General features: G+C 40.9%; 2 protein-coding genes across 11 annotated transcripts in view; one reads left to right on the top strand and one right to left on the bottom strand.

Moving 5' to 3' along the window:
- syngr1b (synaptogyrin 1b) overlaps positions 1-16,433 on the bottom strand; it is a 32,091-nt gene extending 15,658 nt beyond the window's left edge. For 5 of the 9 annotated variants that reach the window (XR_012593362.1, XR_012593363.1, XR_012593365.1 and 2 more), the window contains exon 1: positions 13,995-14,453. Coding sequence is in view for 2 of the 9 variants with exons in the window: in XM_074630890.1 (XP_074486991.1) it covers positions 13,995-14,096 (102 nt within the window). In the remaining 7 variants the exon portion in view is untranslated. Of the gene's footprint in view, positions 1-13,994; positions 14,460-16,166 lie in introns of those variants that run through there. The other 4 variants (XR_012593364.1, XR_012593361.1, XM_074630891.1 and 1 more) reach the window with 2 other exon arrangements.
- ift27 (intraflagellar transport 27 homolog (Chlamydomonas)) lies at positions 16,055-27,740 on the top strand. 2 transcript variants are annotated; one of them, XM_074630893.1, is made up of 7 exons: positions 16,055-16,224; positions 18,493-18,572; positions 24,936-24,995; positions 25,296-25,355; positions 25,555-25,672; positions 26,055-26,164; positions 26,935-27,740. In XM_074630893.1, the coding sequence occupies exons 1-7, from the start codon at positions 16,191-16,193 to the stop codon at positions 27,037-27,039; spliced, it is 567 nt and encodes a 188-aa protein (XP_074486994.1). In that variant the 5' UTR covers positions 16,055-16,190; the 3' UTR covers positions 27,040-27,740. The 2 variants fall into 2 exon arrangements, with proteins under 2 accessions (XP_074486994.1, XP_074486995.1); XM_074630894.1 differs by lacking the exons at positions 16,055-16,224; positions 18,493-18,572 and adding an exon at positions 18,589-18,681.
- The last annotated feature ends 48 nt before the right edge of the window (positions 27,741-27,788 follow it).

The following is a 27,788-nucleotide window of genomic DNA, read 5'->3' on the forward strand; positions in this document are numbered from 1 at the left end:
CGGGAAATAAACTCACCACCACCAGGGATTATCTTTCTCTATGTGTTCTCTATTTTCCACATTTTCTCTCTCTTTTCTCTCTCTCTGCCTGTTCCAGTGACACAAACACCAAACACACAGATACTTGAAATAAGGATTGGTTTTGGCATGACCTAGTTCGTTGGGTTTGAAAACACACGTCGTCTTCAGGGTCGCAATTCTATTTGCCGTCACATGGCGGAGGGCAGATTGAATTACTGAGCTTTTTCTCCGGCTGCAGAGAGCAGAAACGCAGCCGGGTTAGTGATGGATGGAGCTGGAGAGCGTCCTTCAAATGCACATCTACTGCACATCACAATGTGTCACGGTCATTTCTCTGATATACATGTATGCACTTAAAGCTTCAGTAGGCAGAATGTTTTCGTTATCATCTGGCAGAAATTCCATAATAACCTTTCAGCATATTGTAATTCAAGTGTTCTGAGAGATAACTAGACTTCTGCACCTCCTCATGGCTCTGTTTTCAGGCTTTAAAAAAATCTTTGGCCAATTACAGGTCATTTTAGAAAGAGAGCGTTCCTATTGGCTGTGCTCCAGCTGGTGGGTGGTGCTTGATATTTCCTTAACTGTTCTCAACAAAGCTGCCGGGTCACAAATTTTCTCATTTTACAGCTAAACAGTACACAACAAGATGATTCTGAAAACATTTGAGGAGAGAAATAGACATTAACGTAACAGAATATTGATTCATATTTGATCAGCGCTGCCTAGTTTGACCGTTTGGTCGGAGTTCGCGAGTGATTGACAGCCGGCTCTCATAGACGGCAGCTGGACAGCAGACCTCAGATCAGCTCTTACTGCTTGTTTTCCTCCGGTCTGTGATTTTTTTCAGATTACCTGTCTCATGCACTACTGTCAGGATATATAGCGACTGTTTTATAAAAATATATTTTTTTATGCTCCATTTTTACCCACTGCAGCTTTAAGGATACTTTATAAATGTAATACAGTGGTGCAGGATGAGTCCTAAAACCCAGAAATGAGTTAGCATTCAAGCATTTCCTGTTTCCTCGTCTGGAAGTCAACGGGTTTATTGAATAGGTTTTTGGTTCGATGCCTGAAATAAGGGCTATGGTTAACACAAGCTGAAGAGATTTTAACATTTTGTTCTGCGACATAAAATAAACAAGCGGCTAAATGAGACGACTAAACGTCATCACGCCGACTCGTCCTCCTTTACAGTCTCGTGTTTATACTCATGCTCATGTGACCGTGGTCTAGCTCGTTTATAGCCTTACGTTAACTTTTTACTTCTGGCGATTACATTCATGCTTCAAAAATCATCAAAGTGGTGTTCATTAGTGGAGATTATCTTGCTGAACAAAAGTATCATAATTGTGTGTTTGCCAGGGAGCTTATTTTCTGCAATAATCCAAAACCTAACAGAACAATCCAGTGGCTTTTAGTGGAGGGAACCAGGGCGATGCTAACTTCCTGGTTGGCCTACAAAAATACGTCATCCCTGGAGCGCACAGAAAAATGTGCAACAAATGAAATGAGGACTTGAACTCGCTGCACCTAAACATTCTTCAATTGCTTAGGAGGCCATGAAAAGTGGAGCATGTGATACGGTTTCATACATGGCCCTCCCTTCCTCCCTCCTTTTTGCTGTGCTTCTGTCGGTATACGACTTCTTTAGGTGTGTATGTGCGGGGAGGTTTCCCTCGCCCCCCTCTGATGATCACAAGGCTCCTGGTGGTGGTGAAAGCAGGCACTGTGAAGGACACCACGTGGGTTTCTGATCTTGTGACCATCAGAGGGTCACTTACAAATAGCACATTAAGTATGCCGATTGCCAGAAGTGTGTGTGTGTGTGTGTGTGTGTGTGTGAGAGCGCCTGCTTTTGTGAAACTGCGTGCATGCATGCGTGAATGCACATGCTTCCTCCAGAAGCTCCCTTTCTCTTTCTACCTTATTTGCTCTGAATTTAAATCTGAAACTTGGGTTTTTGGTTGACACACACACATACCCACTGCAAACAGCCATCTAACTGGGTACAGGCCTAAATCATATCGGTCCAGTCTGGCTGGTTGTGAATGATTTAAAGCTGCTGTTGTGCTGGATGAAAGGCCTTCTGGATCCATTGTAAAGACCAGACAATTGAGCCGGGCCTCATGCCACACCGGCATTCACACACTGTACCTCACACAAAATCCTGTATCTGAACTAGCTATACACACACACACACACACACACACACACACACACACACACACACACACACACACACACACACACACACACACACACACACAAACACACAAACACACACAGAGGAACACATCAGACCATGGCCCTGCACTGTGTTTAGTCCAGGTCTTTGTGGCTGCAGTAGTGTGCTCACAAATCAAACAATAAATTAAATACCATGCACGGGGAAATGACTGCAAAGGTGAGTTAGTCATCTCCTTTGTGAGTCAGTGACTCATGGGGTGAAATTAATTTCACACATGATTTACAAGAGGACATCCAAGTGGATGAATGGGGTATACTGTGTTCAAAGGCACCATCAACACTCAACTGAGATTAATACGATATAACTGGATAATGAGAACGTACAACACCCCTGTAATGCTATAAATAAATCTGATCCCAATATCCCTGACCAATGCTATAATATGTAATATTCATCAAGGTACTTTATATCATTGCTTGTGGGAACGTGAGGAGGTTCAACGATTTTGGTCTTCTGTGATACGTTTGCTTTACAGGCAGTTTAGTGATATCCCCGCAGTTGTCGTCTTGACATCAAATCCAGAGTTTTCTTCGTCTGAGACAAGACCGAGTAAAAATGCAGTCGATTCCGAGACCTTCATGTCTCTAGACCGAGACCGATCTCGAGTACTACAACACTGGTGATTACACCTCAAAAAACATCAGTCTGAACAGGGCAGTGAGTCTCAGATTCAGCCTTCAAGACTCCTGTGGGGTGAGATCATTTATCTGTTTTATTTATGATTCATTCATTATCTATTTGAACCTGTTTAGCCAAATTAAAATGTTAATTAACTGTAATGTGTGTGGGGGTTGTAAAGGGGCATAGAAGCTTAAGTAAATAACTAAGGCTGCATAACCAAAACAGGTCCCTATAGGAGAGGAGCAGAGAGAGGAGCAGAGAGAGGGTCAAAGCTGCAGCAGTGGCTTAAGTAACCGAGGAACACCGGGTCCAGCTGTTCCAGATCACTTCAATCAATCAGCTGCAGGACAAAGAAAGACACAGGTTCATCATCACGGGGAAACCCCAGATGACACCAGGGGTCATCACACCAGAGATAAGAGTTAAGGCGGGGAGTACGCTCGAAACAAACTAGTTTGTATGATTTGATCAAAAGCATGGACCAAGCCGGAAATCTTGGTGTAGTCACGGACTCTGACCTGAGTTTTAACAGCCATATTAAGACATTACAAAGACAGCCTTCTATCACCTGAAGAATATAGCAAGAATTAGAGGACTGATGTCTCAGCAGGATTTGGAAAAACTAATCCATGCATTTATCTTCAGCCGACTTGACTACTGTAACGGCGTCTTTACTGGTCTTCTTAAGAAAATCGATCAGGATCAACATCTGGATCAGGTCTGCTTCGTGTCCACACAGTCAGAACTAAACATGCAGAAGCAGCGTTCAGTTTTTATGCACCAAATATCTGGAACAAGCTCCCAGAAACCTGCAGGACCGCTACAACTCTGAGTTTTTTAAATCAAAGCTTCAACCTTTCTTGTTTGCTGCTGCTGCCTTTTTTATTAAACCAAATAATTATCTTATACTGCTTTATATCTTTTACTCTTGTGTGTTATACTCTATTTTAGCTTTTATTTTTAGCTTGTTTTTATTTTCGAATCTTTTTATTACTGTTTTAATTATGTCTTAATGTTCTTTTGCACTTTGTCGCAATGTTCTTGAATGTTTGTGTAAATTACTTTGAATTGCTGAAATGTGCTATACAAATAAAGCTGCCTTGCCTTAAAGTATCGTACTAATAAAATGGGGTATCACACCGTTTTTAACACTAGACTAGACTTGAATATCAACAAGTTAATCAGAGTACACACGGCTGCATGCAAACGGTAATAATAGTGGAATATCCATTTTCATCAGCCATGTAAACAGCTAAGTGGGAATATTTTGTGCATGTATACGTAGTCAATGTTCACACTCTGCCAAGTGTGTTATGATACACTCCTCAGTGAGAGAAGAAAGCTGTAGATGACAGACAGGTTGGATCTTCCACAGAAACACACTGATTCACTGAGATCTGTGACACACAACGACAGGAAACATACTTATAAACGTAGATAGATGTGACAGAGAGGAGTGACTACAAGTCAACAGTGAGTTAGCTGAATAATACTGGATCACTGCAGGAGGATGTTGTGTATGTGTGCGAGCATGTGTGTGTGTGTGGGCTTATTGTCTGCTGCAGCGCGTTGGTCTGGACTGGGGATACCTGATTGCTGCTGTCACCATGGCAGCAGCTGCTCATGTAATGAGAGAGAGAGTGAGACAGACAGAGAGAGAGAGAGAGACAGAGAGAGAGAGAGAGGAGACCTTGTCAAAGTACAATTGAAGGAGAGCCACTGCAGCACCAAGGGTACACAATGGGACAGACACAATCACAAGTCCGGGACACAGCAGCAGCGACACATTTACACTCTGTTCTCCCCACACACACTCACTCACTCACTCACACCGCTCTGCTCTCCTCTCTTCTTCTTGCTGTGCTATCCCTCGCCATTTGAATTTTGGGGGGCAATTAGCCGAGTGAGAACGTGATCAGATGATTCCAGGAAACAAAGGTCGTATCGCTGTGAGGAAGCAGACGCTTTCTCAATCTTATAAAGCAGAGCGTAACAGAATCAAGAGAGAGCACAAGCTGGACTCATTCAGTTACTTCTGCACAGCAGTATGCTATATTATTCATCTTAAAAGGACCATATCAGTGTGTTTGCATGTTTTAGCCCATTTATTACATATTAAAAAATCCATGCATCTGGTCTCCATTCATTTATGTATGGTATGAAAGACTTATTGTTTGCTTTAGTTTTATAATCCATCATCACAATGAACAATGATGAAGAATATATATTGTAAACATTGTGGTAGGGAAGTTTTGTCCCTGTTCCTGATGAAGGTACTTTAATACTATCTGATCCGATACCTATATTCACCTGAATGTTGATTATGTATGTATGTGATTATGTAAAAGTGGAGCCAACTAAATTTGGCACACCTTTTTATTTACAGGCTACTTCATTAAAATACTGAAGGTCCTGGTTCAAAAATATCAAGTTGGTCATCTTAAATTATCGATATGATATTTAAACATATAAACTTTTTAAATCGTTTCTTATTGTCAATGTGTGAACAGATTGTAACTTAACCTAAAAAATTAGACCTTCTGCGACTTTCTGTGTTTCCTATATAAGCCTGTAGACCGCTTTCCAACTGATGTGACATCATGCACGCTCTCATGCATGCCTTTATGTTCAGCTCCACTACAGGAGTTAACAGTGTGCAACCATAGCTAACGCCATAGTCATTTCAGAATTCACGCAACTTTTACTTTTTTTTTTTTTGTTTTATTTGATATTGGCCACATTAACAAAGCCAAATAAAAATGTCGGATCGACCAATAAATCTGAAGTGAGCACTGAGGCTCGCAGTGTGAACGCAGCCGTGGCCCGGGAGCTAAAACTTGCAGCGCAAACACAGGTGAACAAACAGATACAACTAACTTACTTAACTTTCCTACTGTACTTATACCAAATAAAAAAACAAAAAACTGACTGAGTTTACCACAAAAGACAATATAATCTATCTGTAGAGGCTAAGCCAAGCTTTATGCCACTGAGATGTTGCACCGGGCTCACCTGATTAACGTTACCGTGAATAATCAAAGTCCAAAACACACTTAATGCTTGAATACAGTTTTTTCAATGAAGCTTATCCATTAACTCGATTACACGTTCACTCCAATAGCAGCAAACAAACAAACAAACGACAGTAACATGCTGCCTCAGCGGTCAGAAACTGTTTTTGCTTCCGGGCGGAACACCTGACCCGGCCGATACTGGTTCCTATTTCTGCATTTCAGTACCAATTATCCTCAGGAGACCCGATACACCACCTTGCTGCTACACTAACCCTACTGCAGTATGTTGACCGATCAGTGGGGAGTTTAGTTTACTGACACTGACCAGCCAAATGCCAAAATGTATTAACAACCCTACTGACAGACAGCTGGGTGTTACTCTGGGCTCATCAGGAAATGTAATTCCAGATTACAGGCTTGTTTAGTTCCCCACAGCTCTGCAGACATACACAACACATTTTCACAATGTGACTCCTGCAGCACATAAAGGCTTTTATACAATGCAAACATGCATATTAAAATAGCTTTCAACCTGTGTCTGGATTGTGACACGCAGACACTAACAACCCCAGTGAGTTCCTGTTTTACACGGAGCTGCCAGAATGTGCTGCTCTGCAGAGAGAGAGTGTTTGTGTTGATAATAGCAAATAGTTACTCACCAATTACAAAATCACCTGACCTCTGAAGTGCTAATCATCATCATCATCATCATCACAGCTAAATTCAAAATGTGTGCTGCTTATGTAAGAGCATTTCTTCAGCAAGTCACAGCTAATCAACTTCTAAACAAGGCAAAAGTGATGATGGCTCACATGCCCCCCGCTCACTGCTTGACCCCTGCTGAAGTAGGGCTAACGGTTTTGGCCTTTTGGAACTGAAGGAATTAATGGGCCTTAACTAATTAAAGATAGGGTCGACGATGTTGGAAAGCTAGCATAATTTGAAAGCAGCATCACCTCAGGAGCTCCGTCTAAACCCCCCTCATCCCCTCAGGGCTCCTTCCAAGGCAACGCCCCTCCCCCCCCACACACACATGCACGAGCACCGCCGCATCGTAACTACTTCACAGACACAGAGCGGAGAGAGGACCTCAACTCAACAACGCTACCTCATGACAAGTAACCGCTACAGTGCCACTGCAGGGCTGAGTTTTCTCTTCCATTCTCCAGTAAACATGCGGCGCCGACGCGCTTTGAGTTCAGGCTGGTGCACGCCAAGGGTAGAGTACGAGCAGGGAGGCATCTGATTGGTTCTTTCCAAGCGGACCACGAGGCAGTGATTGGTAGACGTTTTTACAGGATTACAGCAGCTACAGATGACGGCTCTTTTCCGGTCCTTTTTCAGAGCTCATCAGTAATGGATCGCTGTCGGGGTGTAAAGACCATTTCAACCAATAGAACAAATAGTGTAGACTGGAGAACATCGTCAACCCTGCCTTTAAGTAATGAGCACCCTGGACTACGTTATAAAACTACTAAAACTGCTACGGGGTATAAAAGAGTTTATTAAAGGTCTGTTTTGAAATGTCGCTTGTGTTGCAGATAGTGTTACTGTAAGAGAAAGCGACCTGATGAACTGTAAGATGCAGGAGAATGCTGTTATAACTATCAGGGTGATCAGAATGGGAGCATATAGTTGCTTTAACCCTCTTACTCTTTCAAAAAAAGCCACACACATACACACATAAAATATCACTTTCTTTTTTGCAGAGTTAAGAGGTGAACTTTGATCTGCAAACTCACCCAGTGGGCCGAAACAAAATCCGCTTTGGGCATGTCGACTTCTGAAAGTGAAAGATGCTTCTTTAGTGGAATAAAGCACCGAGCTAGCAGAACTAAACGCCACATGAAGGTGCATAATAACGATGTGATAGATGTTTGAAGTTGCCCCGGTGATAACCCAAATCCTTGAACAGCAGCAGAACGACGCTCAAAGCAATAAAAGCAAACATCCTCCGTGCTTCAGAAGCGATGCTCTTGTTAAATACAGATCAAAAGCAGAACCACGGGCAGAAAGATCTCAAGCATCTCAACTTTGCAAGTCAGGTTGAACCCATTTAGTTTTACTCAATAAATAAATGTTATTATTAGTATTATTTAATTTAGAAATCATCATCACACACAAGGTGCTCTCCCCATCTGTGACTATGTTGACTCTTCTCTTCATCCTCCTACTCCCTGAGGCTACGGCTGCACGTATTGATATTACAATTATTCATTGATTTTAGCGACAACATATTTTTATTCACATTAAAATAAACAGAGAGCTGCTTTCACTTCCATGCTGTGCTACAGTCCTGCTAATGTACAAATCAGGGCTGCATCATGTTGGAAAAAACTGACAATGCAATATTTTTCTCCTGCTATATATATTGTAATATGAAATATTACAGGAATACTCACCATACTATTTTGTTAGCTACATTTTAAAGTGAGATGCTTCAGTCTGGTGCACTTTGAGAGCAAAATTAGCAACAATAAGGGCTAGATAAACAATTTTATGCTCACAATTTAATCATAAACACATTGGCTGTATAGATGATATCTATACCGAAAAAGTGAAGTCAAACATCTGGATCACCGGCTGGGGGCTGTTAGTTTAGGAAGCGCTTGATTTGATACGCAGCAGAGTTTTCTATGAGCAGAACGTACATTTCAAACGTCAATATCGCAGGCCACATACAGCCCTCATAAGTCAGAGGAAGTGGTCTCCCAGAAAGAGAAAAGGGAGGGCAGAGAGAGAACCTTCAACCACCATTCAGAAATTGTTCTCTCTCTCTCTCTCTCCCTTCCTACCTGGTTCCCAGCGTCGGCGTTAGGGACGGGCCATGGGGGTCCAGGCCCGCCCAAAAAAGGTCACTGTGCCCCCTCAGCTGAATTCTCTCCTGACAAAAAAACTAAACTGAAATACTTTTACAGCTAAGCTATAAAATGAAGTCATACAGTTTGGTAATGGAAGGACTTAACACTGCAATGCAAATAAAGCACCAAACAGTGACAGTTTTGCATTTAGGAAACGACATGTACTTGGGCTTGATTCCATTGCTTTCTATCGGAGGGTCCTAACTGGACAGCACAGCACAGCGCGGCGCGGCGTTTTGTCTGAACTTCTGTCGGATACACGGTTCCTATTTTTTCCTGTCACTCACATTGAGAGGAACGGCTGATTAGTTTAGATAAAATGAGCCGAGAAAACCGGGTCAGTTGTCCTGGATGTAAATGAAAATATTAACTTGATTACTGACACTTTTAGCACAAGTATTGACGCTCGCAGATATAGCATTCACTAGTGAAACTTTATTATGAGCTACCTGTCAAAAAATATAACCGCCACCTCACTAATGGTTAAAATAAAACACGAACACACGGCGCAAAGAGACAACTGTGGAAACTATGAGCCGTCACTACAATATTTCAGTAAGAAGCCTCGTTTTGATCCGCTCCGTTTGCGTGTTTATTTAATTTAGCTCAATAGAAAAACAATGAGAGAAAGTAGACCTACAAACCGGGTGCATTAAAGCGCAAGACAGGACCAAGAGAGTAAAAAGCACCTTCTGCTCCTCTTTACATCTTACTTCTTCTACCTGTTTGGATTATTCTGTTCAGTATCGTGGAATAAAACAATGGACTAATGTTACGTTATACAGCAGGCTGAGCAGGGACAACAACTGGTGAGTGAAACATCCACAGCTCGGCACCTGTCTGTGTGCTCATTTTGACCCTGGCACGAGCAAGACGCAGGGCGTGCCTGAGGAGTTATCTGTAGCCTCCAGTACCTCCACATTTCACTACTGAGGAGTTATCTGGAGCCTCCAGTACCTTCTCATTTCACTACAAATACCATAATAAGGCGGCAGCTGGCTGGAGAAGATCGCTAGATACTTGCTCTTGGCTATATCGTATGTTATTTCCAGTAAATATCACAAATAAAACGTGTGTTTTCTGATGAAAAAGTACAACCGTAGGAAGATAGAAACTAACCCATCTTTTAAGTGGTTACGTCTCCAGCTGCAGTCTGATCTGGAGCTCACAGCTGATACGTACGTGGTTTGTTTACATGACGTAACAGAAGTGCAGATTTAATGGATTCAGTGTCGGACGCTCGCATCCAGTTAGGACACGGTGTTAGTTTATAACCTGTATTTGTCGACATAACAGCATGACGTGTATGCGTCCGTGCGAGCCTGTGCGCATAGTGGCAGTATGTACACGCCTCTCTGTCAGCTTATTTCTTTCATGAAACATGATAATGTTAAAGATACACTTAATAAAGGCTAGGCCTATATGAGGTGAAAAAAAATGCCCCCCCCCCTGTCAAAGCTGATTGCCCGTCCGCCCCTAACACTTTGGCGCCGACCCTGCTGTCTCCCCCTCTCTAACACACACACACACACACACACACACACACACACACTTGACATCCCCCATCACCCAGCAGACTGCGTATTATCACCATCACACAAAACATCACAACTCAGGCCGTGGCTGTTACTATGGAGACATGTTGTTGCTCGGGTGACACCTCGGGAGCGAGGCATCTCACAGTCACTCCATACCTGCATACGTTTTTCACCTGTACATACGTAACATAACTTTACTGTGTTCCTCAGAGTCCAATGTTTAGCTTATTGACACAACTTTCAATGATTGTTTAAAGCGGCAACAGACAAGTTGTTTTGTTTAACTCATGAAGTAAATGTTGATTGCACAATGTAATCGCTCGGGCTGGGACGATACACCTATCTCCCCATTCAATAGCCGATTCGATATGTATTGAGATTGAGTGTTTCCTCTGATAAGACCTTCAGTATCATACTCTGACATTTCACTAAATGTCTTTCTTAATGCTAGAAACTATTCATACCGTACAACACAGGATATCTGCAAAGAATCTATTTATGAGAAATGTATCTGTGGTCCATGTCAATATAAAACCAAATTAAACAAAATGCTCCTTCATCACATTAATATAATGAGTGTATTTATCTACAGCAGAGACCCGACCTCATGACTCTAAGATGCTTACATCACAGTTCATCGCACAGCCACATGACTCTCCTTCACACGCCATTCAGACACTCACTCAACCTATTTTCACACTTCTTTCATGTGCTTTGGATACAGTTCATGTTTTATGTGAACGTTATGTTTACTATCAGTCTCACTTCAGTCACGAGACGGACGTTACAACTCTTTATACTCTTTCATTCTTACTAAAAGAAGTTAAACTGCATCAACTTGTTTCCTGTTCCCAACTCAGGCTGACATAAAACTACCCAGAGCATTAGTTCGGACTATTTAGTACACATTTCCACCAAAAACAAATTCATCAGTCTTGACCTGAGAAGTGATTTTAAAGTACAGATCAGAGCTTGTGACCTCATGTTTGCAACAACCGGCCTGCCAGCAAGACTCGTCCCTTTACTAGAAACATGAATCCAACAGCATCTTCATCCTTTCAGCTACTTGAAAAGGCTCTCGGCATCATTTAAAGGCAGGGTTGGAAAAGATTTTAGAAACATTTTATTAGTTTAAATCCTCATTACATACCGACTGTAGCGACTACTATCAATTAAAAAGCCGCTAAGAGGCTGAAGTAGGCTCTTTGCTGTGTGACTCGTTCCAAAAAGTCAAAAAGTCCATATGCATTTTACTGTTTATTAAATTAAATTAAATGATTTACAAACAGTAAGGTTAACTGGAGTAACTACGTGAAGTGACGGTCAACAGAAGTCTATCTCACTCTCTTTGTCTAACTCCCACAGTCCCAGTGATCAGGTAGAAATAGGTGAAACCACACCCTGTTCCAATGACGGGAAGTGCTGATAACCAACAGAACGTTTGCAGCCTAAACAAATAATAATAATAAACAACAGGCTTAATACACACGTTGGCTCCCACACTGACAGCAATCGATGTTGCAGGACTGTAATAAACCCGTCCAATCATTTAATTCGGCCCAGATGTAATGATTGGATGAGCTGCCTGCCTGTCTACACTCGGGCACTCTGCCAGTGCCGCCGTTCACGTTCATTATGATACATTAATGTTCGTGATGGTAATATTGGGGGAGTGGCTTTGGAAGGAAACCCGAAGCGACGGACTGTCAGTGTTGACGATAGCGCTGTGTATTGGTAAGAATCTGGCGATACGATACGTATCACAATACAGGGGTTACAATTCAATATATTGCGATACTGTAAACAAAGGCAATATATTGCAATCATTTTTTTAACCTAATTTTAGTGAAACTGTCAAAGTACAAAGAACACCACCATCTGCATACAATCTGAGTTTAAAAAAAATTAAATTTTTCATGCAATCTGAACATCTGTATCTGCATTTGCCTTCACCGCCGTCTCTAACATCCAACATCACAGCACTACTTTGAGAGGGCACATACACTGAGAGGGCTCATACACTGAGAGGGCTCATACACTGAGAGGGCTCATACACTGAGAGGCCGCATCTCTTTACAAATGAAATAAAGTATTGACTCAAGTCAATCTTTGCATGTAAACTGTTATTTATTAAAAATCAGTACTGCATTTTTGAGAATCGATACAGTTTCACAAAACAGAATATTGCGATATTCGATTTTTCCGATATTTTCTTACACCCCTCATTTCTGACTTGGTGACTTTCTCTTTCTACACTTAGGGACTTTTGGAGCTAGTTAGCAGCTAATGCTAATGCATAGTTAGCTAATGCTGTTAACTACTTACATGGAAAAGAGTTTTTTTTGGCTTGATCATTTTTAAAATCTTGTGTACTCTTGCTAGTTTCTCAAGATCACCCCACCCTGCCTTAAGGACATGCAGACACTGTCCTATAAATAAGAAACAATCCCATATGTGACTTTCTGCTGTAAAGAATGACCTTCCTTTCATATTTTACGCGTTACCCTACAGAATAAACCAGTACAGACGTTGGATTTAGCAGAGTCTCTCTCTCAGGACTGCAAAGACAAACAGTTTGTTTTCTGTGTGCATTTCACAAAAACCAGCTAACTAGAAGAGTAACTTTACACACTCCTTAAGAAGGAGTGAATAAACAAGGTGATGAACTGTGGGCATCGGACACAGCAAACACAACTTTCAGTTCACTACTCTTACTCTTTGAAATGTGACATCTAAAACATGTTAGTGAACATCATCTGAGTGGACGTCTTCTGCACCCATAAACGGCGGCCTTCAGATGATATTACATTAGCCTTCGATGTCATTTATTTAAACAGAAATGCAACTAATAAGAGAGAGGCGGAGGAAAGGAGTGGCAGAGATTCTACTTGATGCTCCCTAATGAAAAATAAACACATCTAATGATTCTCCATTAGTGGCACACACTGTCTGTCTGTATTTCTGTGTTCCTCATCCCAAATGAAGATCATACTAGAAGCCAAAAATGCAAATATTGGTTGAAGGATTCCTAAACAAAAGAATTAAGTCCTGAGTTCATTATGACCACATCATACTTCATCATATTATTCCTATGAAATACAACTTCTAGATAGAGAGGCCTCTTGGATTTTAGGGCCATTTGTTGCCATCTGTTTACTGTCCTTCCCAAAACTACTTACCACCCTGTTGCTACATCCTTCTTCATTAGTGCTCCTCTTGTCTTGAGGAGGGGGAGGGTGGGCAGTTATTATTATGAAATTATGAAATCCTTTGAGTGTTTCCTGTGTGTGTTCTCACTATGCTTATTAGAAAACATTAGCTATAGCCAACTTATATATTATCAGAGGAGTAAGGGCTGTAAGCAGTGATCATCAGGAGCCATTCTGGGCCTACATCAGCCTAATAATAATAATAATAATAACTCCCTGTTGAGTACCATCATCATAAAATGGGGATATCAAATTATATATTTGATACAAAATATAGGAAAATAAAAGCATAAAGCAAGATATGATGGACAATAATCTGTATTATTTATCACTGATATATGATTTGCATAAACAAATAAAAAATAATTCTCTCCCATATTTGACATGTGCACATGTAACCTGTGCATAATTAGCTTATTTATCTGTATAGTCCACTCTGTATTGCTAAGAATAAAAAACTTATTTTTTTCACTCACCCAAGACACGATGCGGAGAATGGTCTGAGGCTGCTGGAAGAAGGTGATGGGGTCGAAGGCTCCTCCAGCTTTCCCGGCCCCGTATGCCTGCATCCCCTCCATGGTGCTCCTCCTGTCTGCACAGCCTCCTCTCTGGTCCTCCTCTCTGGTCCTCCTCTCCTCCTCTCTGCTGCTGGCTCAAAGGCTCAGGGTGTGTGGAGCACAAATCCTCGAATCTGCTCCTGCTTCTTCTCCTTCACCTTCTTCTTCTACCTGCTGCAAGGATGGATGCTGGAAGGAAGGAAGGATGGAAGGAAGGATGGATGCTCGTCGGCTCCTTGCTGCACAGCCGCCCTGTTCCTCTCGTGTTGTTGTTTTTAATTTAACCTCTAAATTCCCTCCTGTCGTCCTCTCTCGATATCCGGCCAGAGGAAGCTGCTGTGCACTGAGCCACTGTGTTGATGATGCTCTCTCTCTCTCTCTCTCCACACACAGCGAGCACGCGCACGTGTTTATGAGGGGCGCGTGCTTGTGCCACATGGAGTCACGCGCTCTTTCTATTTGTCTGACAAGTATAGACTCAAACCAGAGCATTATATGATATTCAATAAAGCTATGTTATATCTTTATTTATTATGTTATATTATTTTTCCACTTGTGCAATTGTGTTAATAGTCTGTTTATTGTCAATACTGTATATACTGCTCCTATTTTTATACTTCCTTGTTATGATATTGCACAGTGGGAATTAATGAAATTCCACCTGAAATTCCACCTGAAAATATCAGGTTATTGTCACTTTTATAACAATAACATGTTTTTTTCATGTAAATGTAAGAAGCTAAAGTTCCAGTTTTGTTTTATTTCTTTGCTGGGTTTCAAATAATTAAACATAAAAGATACATGTGTAGTACTGACTATGAGGAGGTACTTTGACTATAGGGTGTTTTGTAGTTGAGTGTGACCTCTATAACCTAAAAGAATATTAAGGTATACTGTGTATTGCATAAAATAGCACATCATGTACCGTATTAGGTCATAATATCATTATCATTATTATTACTCAGGTGTAAAAATACTGTGCAATATTTTCAGGTGGAATGTCATTCATTCAATCTCATTGTGCAATATCATTTTCCACTTGTGCAATTTTGTTAATAGTCTGTTTATTGTCAATACTGTATATACTGCTCCTATTTTGATACTTCCTTCTATTTAAATTGTTCATATTTTGTTACACTTTGTTTAGCTCTTTTTTTTTAGTGTGTAAGCTGATGCATCTTGTTTTTTTTGCACTATTCCCTTTGCTGCTGTACACTGCACATTTCCCCACTGTGGGACTAAAAAAGGAATATCTTTATCTTATCTTATCTTATAACTAAGATGCCTCTGTGTCTCAAGGAAAACATTCAATATTCATCCAATGTACTACACTACTGCACTATTACAACAGGTAGTACCTTTTTTTCTTTTTCTTTTTCTTATGTTTCTTTTTTTTTGTTTATATATGTTGTTGCTGCTGTCTGTATGTCCCTTTACAAGTATGTGTATGTATTCTTTTAACCTTAAATAAAAAAAAATATATATATATTCATCCAATATGATTTAATATTGACTCAGGACATTGATTTCTGTCTGTAATTATATGATTATACATTTGAAAGTGAGACAATAACACCAAATGTAAATCCATATCATAATAATAAGTGATGTGTGATGCTGAGGAGAGAAAGGTCGCCCTCTAGTGGTCGCACTGCGTCATTGCGTCAAAATATTGGGTGTTTTTACCCGAGCGACGCCTTTCAGGTCGTTCTTACTCCAAACCTCTGTACCGTACTACCGTCCCCGACATGACGAGCTTCGACCATCTAACGGATCGTATGGTTGGGAGTTTCGACACATCAAACTGACCACAGGTGGTGATAATTATACACATCTTGAGGATGCTTGCCTGACAGATACGCTCAGGGGGAAAATAACAATGCGTGTTCTCTATCCTTCCGCACAACCAGCCAATGACAGCGCAGCTACGCTCTCTACGCGCTCGCTGGCTGAACCAATGAAAACACCGCTGTCGTCTGGTTGCTAAGCGACGCGTTGTGTACATGTTGCTGAGGATAAAGGATGCACAGAAAGCTTAAGAGACATTAGAGCTGATTTAACGTCATTAATGAAACAAGAGAGTTTGCGTACTGTGTCCTGTAGTTGTCCGCTGTAATGGTGAAGTTGAGGGCGAGATGTCTGCTTGTTGGTGAGTGAATTTAGCCCATCCTTCTGCTGCTTAACGATACAAGAGCTAAAGCTAAAGCTAACCAATCTGCTCCTAAACTAAAGGTGTTGAAACACGAGAGATGAAGAAGTTATCCTCTGTCTAACTATCCCAAACGTTCAAATGGTGTTTATCTACATATCGTGAGGGATTCTGTGTGCAAATCACAACCGTTTGTTGGCTCTCCTTTCTTCAGTGACACCTCTCAGGTGTGTGTTTGCATCACAGATAAATCAGTGCACCTGGCTGTGTTTGTGTCTGTCAGTGGTGGAAGGTAACTAAGTACATGTACTCAAGTACTGTACTTATTCTGAGGTACTTTCACTTTACTTGTGTACTTCCATTCTATGCTACTTTATACTTTTACTCCACTACATCTCAGAGGGAAACACCTGGCTGTGTTTGTGTTTTCAAGATTCAAGATGTTTATTGTCCTGCCAGTTATACCAGTACAATTTGTGAAATGCTTTTTGCTGGGAAGCTCCATTAAGTTATATTACAATTATAAAAGGAAATACTTTGTACAAAGGCATATTAAGAATATATACAGGCATATTAAGAACATATACAGTATATACAGTATAAGATATATTTTTGTGTGAGAAGGTGTCTTATGAATTATCTATTTATCTATTTATAAATTATCTTTGTCAGTGGTGGAAGGTAACTAAGTACATTTACTCAAGTACTGTACTTATTCTGAGGTACTTGCACTTTACTTGAGTATTTCCATTTTATGCTACTTTATACTTTTACTCCACTACATCTCAGAGGGTAATTATTATACTTTTTTACTCCACTACGTTTATGCCGATGCACTTTCATAGACTAAGCTACTGGAGTTACCCTGCACTATACTAATTTTAACAGTCTCTTCTGCACTATACTCACTTTTTTAATAGTCCTGTATCACAGCTGTTACCCTGCACTATATTCACTTTTAACAGTTTTCTTCATCTCCGTGTATTTTTATATCTGGTATATTTTTTTGTACTTTGCACTACTAACTTTTTTACTGCCTTTTTACTAACATGTTTTGCACTATGGAACTGTGATGCTGGAAACTTGAATTTCCCTCGGGATCAATAAAGTTACTATCTATCTATCTATCTATTAGACAGCTGACATTATTAGTTACTTTTCAGATTAATGTTTTACGTAAAACAAATATTAAACATTTATCATTGAAGATAAAAAACAGTGTTTCCCAGTCTTTTTGACATGTGACCTCTTAAATAAAAACAGGGTGTAGTTGTTGCTCCCGGTGTTTCAGGTGTCTGAGTTGTTCCCCTCTAAACACATGGATTCATGTAGGGCTGCAACTAACGATTATTATCATTGTCGATTAATCTGTTGATTATTTTCTCGATTAATCGATTAGTTGTTTGGTCAGAAAAAAGGTGAAAAATGAGGATCAGTGTTTCCCAAAGCCCGAGATGACGTCCTCAAATGTCTTGTTTTATCCACAACTCAAAGATATTCAGTTTACTGTCATAGCAGAGTAAAGAAACCAGAAAACATTCACATTTAAAAATGTAGACTTCATTTTTATAGAAATTACTCAAATGGATTAATCGATTATCAAAATAGTTGGTGATTAATAAGTTGACAACTAATTGATTAATTGTTGCAGCTCTAGTTTTATTTCAATAACTGTTCAAATGATCCAAACGATCCAATATTTCAATACAAAAAATTAAGAAATGTCCAAAAACTGAAAACAGATTTGTATATCACAACTTTGTTTTTTCTTCTTCTCTCTCCCTTTAATCATCTCCCGGCTTCTCATATTTATCTGGTGACCCTTTGGATATAAAGTAGTTGCTCCACCTCAAGCAGCTACAACAGTACAATTCTGCTGGATTAACAATATAATTTACAATATAATAATTTGCCAGCCAAGGGCACTACTACTGCAGAACGAGTACTTTTGATACTTTATAAGTACATTTTTCAGCTTATACTTTTGTACTTTTACTTAAAATGGAACACTTTTACTTGCAATAGAGTAGTTTTGCATTGTTTTACTGGTACTATTACTTAGGTTAAGAATCAGAATACTTATTCCACCGCAGCTTTTTGTACTGTACCGGATAATTTGGCAATGCCAGCGTTCAAACTCTGGCTGACAAAGAAAGGAATGTGAACGGTGACTTTAATGTTTTTTTAATGAAACGCAATTTGCAGAAACACAGATTATGCAATTCTGTCTGTCTTTCTATCCCTCCCTCTTTGTTTGTGTGTGTTTAGGAGATGCTGCAGTGGGGAAAACTGCCCTCTGCCATATGTTCCATAGTGACGGTACTCTCTTCCAGAAGAACTACAGCATGGTGAGAGCATTAACCTATTCTCTCTGCGTTAATGCTATCACAAGATACGCAGCCAGAGCATGTAATTCTGAATATACTATGGTGTATATGGAGCATCCCATGTACCACGGTAACACTCCTTGTAAAAATATATATATTGTATTCACATTTATTATTCAGTCCTGCCTAATCAGTGATTTGATAAACCAAACCTGCTGCTTTACTTTGTTCAGAGTAACTTTACAGGAAACCCCCAGAGTACTCATACCTGTAGAGATCTTTGCAGGCTCCACTATATAGATATAGACAGTGCAGTCGAGCAGTAATAAAGAAGTTGTGGAGCAGCATAATTCATCATGCACAGTCACATATTTCAAATTTACAGAATTAATCATTTTTGAATTAGGCAATTATTGAAATATCCAATTTAACAGTAATCATTTTGCCTGAGGTCATAACATTTACTTTGATTACGTGTCAGTTGCAAATCATCAAAACTAATAATAATCATATTACATGTGTGGTTTCCTTACTCCTTGCAGGCTTTTCAAGGACCTGCAGAGGTCTCTTAAGTCTACCACAGGAATCAGCAAAGTGCAAAACGGCATAATGTACCAATTAATGCTGATGCAGAGAGGGCCAATCTGCATTATTTATGCTAATCTGTGCGAGGGAGGGAACTGTGTCATTAACCTGACTCTGTGATATATGGGGTCATGGCTGCTCGCTGATTCCCTCTGTCAATGTTTCAAGGGGCTAAACACGTGCACTGTACATGCAGGAGAATGCAGCTGCAGCGCGTTCACTTGTGAACATAAATATATGCACTATAGTGCAGCTTGCACACATTCACTCATAAGTTTACTGTTGAGCCTCGGAGCTGGTTAGGGTACAGAACAGGTTGGTGGGTAAATACTGGACAAGAGCGAAGTGTGTGTGTGTGTGGTGTTTGTTCAGCTCTTGCTGTGTCAGCAGTATTGGGGGTTCTGAGGTGACAGGAACGTCGATAATTAATACAGCAGGATTCTGGAAAGCCACCAGAACAGGTACTTAACAAGCGCGTGTGTGCGCACACACACACACACACGCACACGCACACACACACACGCACGCACACACACACACACACACATACACTGTACAACAGTGTTGAGTTTGTCCATACTGCATCGGCCTGTACCCACTCGCTTGTGATGCTGCGCGTGTCTGTTCATGTTGGACTAGTGTGCGGTATTAACAAAGTAGAAAAGTGCTGCAACAGTGCTGCATTTTTAATTTGCACCGGCCTAAGATATGTGCTAACTGAACTAATATATAATAAAACAAATAGAAGAAAAATGAGAAGGGATGTCACATAAGAGGAGAAACATGCAGGTTAACATGTGTAGCAGCAGATCAAAGCCCTGTCCACCAGACACTGCTTTATTAGCTGGATGCACTGAAACAAATGCTCATGGGGAAATTGCTGGTCACGGTCTCTGCTGTTGCTATGCAACTGTTAAAATACCTATTTGAAGCCAGCCGCATGCTTGATATTAGCTGAAATATTTTTAACTTGTTGCCCACTTGGCGCCAAGTGCTTCATGTGAGACAAAATCCACCGTCCAAAACTTTGAAGCTGTTCACTATAATTTTTTTTTCACAAGTTACTATGTATATTTAAAGGGATAGTTTGGATGTTTCTCAGTGTGGTTGTATGAGGTACTTTTCCGTAGTCAGTGTATTACAAATTAACAGACAGGAGTACCAGCACGGGAGCAAAGCGATGTACTGCTGTGAACGGGGGCAGCAGCAAAACGGGTTTTAGACACCTAAAAAATTCAACATCAGTTTAAGTGTACGCTATATTTAGAATATTTTCACCTCTTCACCTCGCTGTCAGACAGCCCTTTCTTTCTGACGGGGAACTGAAGCCGTTATCTATGCTCTCTTCAAAGCCACCAGACTCCTTTGACAAAAACAGTAATTTTACCTCACAGAACACGGAAGTTGCTCCTGTCTGGTTCTTCAAACTGGGGGCGTACTGACCGCCATCTACTGCAGGTAATACTCTGACTATAGATAAGTACCTCATACAACCCCACTTAAAAAAAAATCCAAACTATCCCTTTAATTGTTATTTAGATCAGTTTTCATAATGGCAGTGATAGAAGCAATAAAAAAAATCTTCATAGACCTTAAAGATTCATTTTTATTTCCTTTTCGTGTCATGTCACTAACGGTAAAACCTTCCTCAGACGCTACACTTTCATCACTAATGTTTTGTGAAACATTTGCTGTGGATATTGATGGTTCCCAGGGGATGAATCTCATATTTCATGACCCCTGACCTTCCATCATGTACCAAAAGTTCCCCAGAATTTCCACATGCACAAGAAATATCAAAATCTAATTGGACACATGCAATTAATGAGCTCCTTAATGCTCCCAAGAGGATGAACCCTTTCCATTTTGGACACTCCATGAGCTCCATTCTAATCTGCAGATTGCCATCAGATTTGCTGAGCACATTCACGATGGAGGTGCACCCTTCCATTGCCTTTGGTACAAACTCTGACAAAGCACAATGTTAATGTTGTTTATACCATTGTGTGCATACTTGCACCACTATAAGCCCTCGTGACTGAGAGGTGCGTCACCAGTAGCAGTTCTGAGTGGTGTTAAATGTGTCAGGTTGGCTTTTCTCTTTAAGATTTCACTGCAGATGGAAACAGGGAACAGCGTGTCCTTTCCATTGTGTCTAAAAGCAGCCGGCGCTGTGAAGACTTATTCCTTGTGCAGACGCCTGTGCCATCCCTCATGTTCTTCAACTTTTGATTTTGAAGGGTAGCGGAGGCTGTCGGCCATTCTCCTCACGTCCTCCTTTGAAAATGTCAGACGGCCCGTTAGCAATATTCCGAGCTTATTTGTTACTAATAGGCCCTCATTGACATTCCAGCGAGAGGCTTCCTATGCATCACACCGGCTCATTAGACCGCTCCGGAGTGGGACTGCCGCATCGCCTGTGTGTGTGTGTGTGTGTGTGTGAATGCGTGGACCATTGGATCCTTGTTTATGAACTGTTTCTGTGTGTGAATCAGGTAAATGTTGGTCTGAGGTGTGTACAGCATGTGTGTGTGTTTCACAGAGGCAGTGAGCGTGAAAAGTATGTGTGTGTGTGTGTGTGTGTGTGTGAGAGTGTGTTTTTCTGGCATTTGACACGCTCAGTTAAGTGTGGAGCTCAGGACATCAGATCAATTTAGACGTCGGTGCTGATGTGAAGAAACCCCGGCTTGCTTCTTCAAGGTCACCACTGATCTCATAGCAGCGGACACACAGCGGCGATAGGCAGCCTGCAACCATCCGATCCACTTAGAACTTCATTAGTTCTCCAAGCTTGTGAAGAACGTGCATCTGTGATGGGACCATATTTATCATATCCTCCTTACCCTCTACCTTTATATCTGCCACCTCTATTTGCCCCGTATTCATTTGAAATCTCAACTACTCATGTCTCCAACCTCTGCAGTGAAGTTCAGGCAGCTTCTCTTTCTTGAAACGACCATTGGGCGGACTCCAAATCCCATCTGACGCCTCGACTAAACACCTCCACCATACAAGAGAAAAGAACAGCTACTCTGGTCATTTTAGTCGACCGGCCACAGTCAAAAAATGTCAGATTACAAATATTCAATTGAATGTTTGGTCAGAATCATAATTTAGTTTACTTATTCTTTGAATCACGCAAATTTAAATCCACATTTTGCCAATTTTAGTTTTGTTTTTAATTTGGGAAAACGTCTGTTGTACGACTGCTTGTGTGTGGACGACATTCAACATCCGAGAACAATGAAGTCTTTTGTTAAAGCGGCTATAATCAATATTTTTATTTTAACAATGGACCACATGACTACTTGTATGTAAATGAACGATTCAGTATGATTTCATCAGCAGACTGTTCACACTGAAGTCTGCTCAAGCGACGGCCGGGTCGGTCTCAAGGCACCCCGGCGCCAGCGGCTTCGTCATATCTCCGAAAACAGTCGCAGCAAATTTCCAAACAGGCGTTATTTGGATAAACTGACCACATATTGTGAATCTAAACGGTTACTTTCTCGCATGAAAACATATCAACATATTAAAACTTAATAATTAAATAGCAACAGCTTTTAGCCCATGGATGTATTAAGAGAACTGGACACAGCGTTGGAGGCTCCCGTTCATTCCTATGAGAGTTGCTCAGTGGCGCATGAAGACAAAATGGCTCGACTGCCGAGTGATAAAGTAACCGGATCTTCCGGCGATCTTCCGCATCGATTGGGCCAACGGAGCAGGCGCAGTAGCGGTTCCTTTAACTCCGCCTCCCAGCCCTCGCTCCTGCCGCGGCCTGGGTCTCATTCACATGAACAAAATGTCACGTGACTGACGGGTGGCCTCACCCAGACGCAATGCATTGTGGGGTAGTTGTGCAGTAAGCTCACGCCGCATACTAATATATGTAGTATACATCAGGGCATTTCTTGCATACACAAAATCCACATACTGTGTGTGAATGCACTACAACTCAAGTTTACGTCATACTTAGTATGAATTGTGATTTAGTGTGAGATTTCGAACTCAGCCGATGTGACAAATCCACAGAGAATTATCACCCAACTCTTTGGTTGCCCTCAGCTCTACGGAGCTTTACAGCCTGCTCTGTTTTACCCTTCGAAATCTTCTCGGCGATGCCAGTGAAACAAAGACAGCCAAACTATCAGCTTGTGGTAACTGTCAGCCCCGTATATGAATGTAAACCTCCACTCTTAGTTTTCCACTAACAATTCAGACTGTCACTATGTCTTAATTGTCGTCACTGCTGGGCCCAAAGGGGGTTCGTATCATTCTCAATTTACCATCAGGAGGACGGTGACGCTGCTTTCAAGGCAAGCCAAGCTGCTAATTAGTGATGCTTATGTTTAGACATTAACAATAAATCACATCAGACAGTCTGTTGTGCTTCTGTGTATAGTGTCTGTGACAAGTAAATATCTCCTCATCCTCTCCTCACCTCTCTCTCCTCTCCTCTCCTCTCCTCTCCTCTCCTCTCCTCTCCTCATCCTCTCCTCTCCTCTCTTCATCCTCTCCTCTCATCTCCTCTCCTCTCCTCTCTTCTTCTCTATAGAATCCACAGTAGCAGGGAATGAAATTAGCACCTGCCACCTGCCAACTAGAGGGTAAATGTTGGCTGTGGCAGGTACAAATTTCAGTTCACCTGCCACCAGGTTTTCCTTATATTAAGAAATATTATTCAAAAAAGTAATTCCTAAACTTAAAATAGTCAGGGATTAAAGTTACATGATATATTCCATATTTCTACTGTCTTGTGCCACTGACTCGGTGATTACAATCCTAAAGCGTCCTACATACATTACATAAGTGGCAGACAAAAGAATTGAGTGGCTGGTGGAAATGTTCAGTGACCTGCCACAGTGGCAGGTGAGGAAAAAAAATAATTTCAGACCCTGCACAGTAGTAAGAATGTTAGAGCTGCAAAATGCACAGTGACAGAAACAGCTATTATATGATTATATGATAGAAACAAAAACATTTACACATAAGAACATTAGGGCTGTCAATCCAATTTTTTTATCTGTTCAAAATGTACCTTAAAGGAAAATTTGTCAAGTATTTAATAATCTTTTTTTAATTATTTATTATTGTAAATCAATTAAAAACACAAAACAATGACAAATATTGTCCAGAAACCCTCACAGGTACTGCATTTAGGCTCTAGGCTAGAAAAAGGCTCAAATCATAACTTGACCTGGAAAACTGCAGCCCAACAACAGCTGTCAGTGTGTCAGTGTGCTGACTTGACTATGACTTGCCCCAAACTGCATGTGATTATCATAAAGTGGGCACGTCTGTAAAGGGGAGACTCGTGGGTGCCCATAGAACCCATTTTATTTCACATATCTTGAGGTCAGAGGTCAAGGGACCCCTTTGAAAATGACCATGCCAGTTTTTCCTCGCCAAAATTTTGCGCAAGTTTGGAGCGTTATTTAACCTCCTTCACTACAGGCTAGTATGACATGGTTGGTACCAATGGATTCACTAGGTTTTCTAGTTTCATATGATTCACTCTAGCTTTATAACTGAGCCGCTAAAACCGAAAAGTTGCGTTTGTGCCGTTAAAATGATTTTGTGTTATTATTGTGTTAACTTTGACAACCCTAGAAAAATATAGCAGAAAACGCACTCCCTACAGTGAGGTGCTTCGTACAAAAAACACCCGATGGCAGAATGATTTTATCGTCACATTGACGTGTGATATTATTGACATGAACTGCAGGCTTCATTAAGGTCTTTTGGCTTGACGTTACATAAACAGCATGGTAATTAATGGTCTTGTTTGTTTGGCAGACAACCGGAGTGGAGCTGCTGATGAAATGTGTCAACATCCCAGAGACCAATGACAGTGTGGTGAGTCCAGCCATTGTCTCTTCTTCATCCACCACGCTGCTCGTGGGCTTATTCGTTATTATAAAAGTCACAGAAGGTGGGCGGTGAGAATTGGAATCCATCACTCGGGTGCGGAAGAAAGTTTTCCCAGACGTTTAATATGGTTAGTTTCTCATCTGTATTCAGTGAGCAATAGGGCAGCGTTGTGAGGAGAACATTAATGTCCTTGCCAAAGAAAATAAGAAATGTTAAACCTTGTAATTTGACTAAATCTTCATGTATAACACCTCTTCTCTTCCCTTGTCGCCTCTTCCCCTCCAGGAGCTCTATATTGTAGACTCTGCAGGGAAGCAGACATTAGTGGACGCCTGCGAGAAAATGGTGAGACTGCTTCTCCGGAGTTCTTAACATTTGCATGAAACTAGTGAAACTCACCATCATCACATAAAGTACAAACACAGGGGAGCTTTTGAAGTATGATTTAGTTAGTCACAGAAGTAGAAAGAAGGAAGGTGACGTGATACTAACTGTGTCTCTCTCATTGTCTGTCCCTGTCACCACCCACCATCTCCTTCCACAGTGGGGGGAGCTGTCGTTGCTGTGCCTGGTGTTCGACCTGACCAGTGAGCAGTCTTTTACCAACTGCAGCCACTGGATGGAGAGAGTCCTTGCTCACTGCCAAGGTCTCCAACTTCCAGGTAAAAACCCCAAAGAATTTGTAGACCAATACAGATATTGACATTAAAGAAAAGTAAAAAAGAAAAAATATTCGATAGCAATATCACTTTAACAAATGCATTTAAGATCCTTTACATTTGGATATTTGATTTATTTATATTTTATTTTATTTAACCTTTATTTATCCAGGATATTCTTAAAATCTCTTTTCTGAGGGAGTCCTGGCCCTTAAATAATGGATGCATGAATGGACATTAATAGAATCAAATGACCATCAGCTTGTATAGTTTATAGTTTTGGCCTTAGAAATACTGTGCTTTATACTTTATAAAGACAATAAATCACATAGTACATGTTTATTTGTTTAGATGTCAATGCTTTCCTTGTGTATTTGTATCTCAGGTGTCCTGGTGGGCAACAAGTCAGACCTGTCTGCCAGAAGGGAGGTGCAGGCATCTGTGGCCGAGGAATGGGCTGAAAGCCAGGGGTTGGAGTACCACGAGACATCGGCCGTAAGTCTGTTTCAATATGGATGAAGTCATATTGTGTTGTTGTTTGGCTTTGTGGTTAAAGTGCTCCAGATGGGTTGTATTGTATTTATGTATGAGTAGAGAACAGTGTCAAGATGAACAGGAAGGGTGTAAGTTACGCACATCCCAAAAAGTTAAACTAAGATCTGCACACTCTAACATGTGAAAAGCTCTCAGCAGGTTTGATTGTGCAGCGTTTCGATCTCACACAGATCTCCGTCAGGTGTTCAAATCAAATCACCAGCAAAGCAAGCAGCATATATAGAGACGTTCACCACTCAGGTGATTGTGATCTGCATGATTGAGAGTCAATCTACTGTCAGGTTGGCCAATCAGAGCAGAGCATGGGGGACAGAGAATGCCTCTTTGAAACGGAATAAGCATTTATTAAATCTAAAAACAAAATATCACAAATCACCTAGAAAAAAAAAATGGATCCTAGAAACTATGATATAGAAAAAGACATAGAAAAATAGTAAATAATAGTAATATATTATTGCCCCAAAAAGAAAGAAAAATAATAATTTGTAAAAAAAAAAAAATTATTAATACCTACAGATTCAATATAAGAGGTTGAGTCAAATTCATAAATTGCAAAAATCATCCAAAAAATGATTTTACTATAAAGAAAATTACAAATAAATACAAAAAAGTAATATGTTGATCGCCCAAAAACAGTTTTTAGAGTCACCAACGACACCAACAGAGAACGGCGTCACTCATCAGCGTGTCTTCATGTTTGTCTCTTACAGAAGGAGATGGAGAACTGTGACGCGGCCCTCCTCGGTCTGGCCGGGGCCTTCCACTCTCTCTACCAAGAACGTCGCGAGACCATCCAGAACCTGAGTCCAGCCTAGACCCCCCCCTTCCCCAGGCACACACACACACACACACACACACACACACACACACACACACACACACTAGGGCTGTCGCGGTTAAGGGTTTTCCCTTGCGGCAAAATTATTTACTCAACGGTGCGATATGCGGTATTATTGCCTTTTTTTTTTTTTTTAAATTGCTTAATTTATCCAGATTTTAGTGATTTATAAATAAGGTTTATTGTTCGGCTGTTATTAGGTATATTATTGCTTTTTAAATGACAGAGAAAAGTTTTAAAACCAATTAAATAATGTATTGTTTACTCTATTTCTGTATTGCACATAAAGGGCAACAAGGCACAGTTTTTTTCAGCTGAGATGCTTTGGTTGCTTCTGGTTGCTATGATACGGAATATCCACAGAAGTAAAAATGTCGGCACCAGGTACAGTACTGGCTCTGGAGGAAGGGAAGCCTGAAGCACGTAGGGAGAGACCCGGCTTGTCAATAGTGTGAGATTGTAATATTGCAGTTATTGCGATAGCCCTAACACACACACACACACACACACACACACACACACACACACACACACACACACACACACACACACACACACACACCCCTTGATTCAAAGAAACCCTGTGTTCTTTTGTTCCACCAGGCCCGGCAGAGAGCGGCTTGTTCAGAATGATGTTTTGATGTGACCGTGAATAAAGTTGTTTTTTATGATAATCAGCGGTTTAGCTGTGTTGTCTCTTATCTGCTCGTTCCGTCTCTATGCACA

The sequence above is a fragment of the Sebastes fasciatus genome, chromosome 3 (assembly GCF_043250625.1).
Source record: "Sebastes fasciatus isolate fSebFas1 chromosome 3, fSebFas1.pri, whole genome shotgun sequence".
Taxonomy (NCBI): Eukaryota; Metazoa; Chordata; class Actinopteri; order Perciformes; family Sebastidae; genus Sebastes; species Sebastes fasciatus.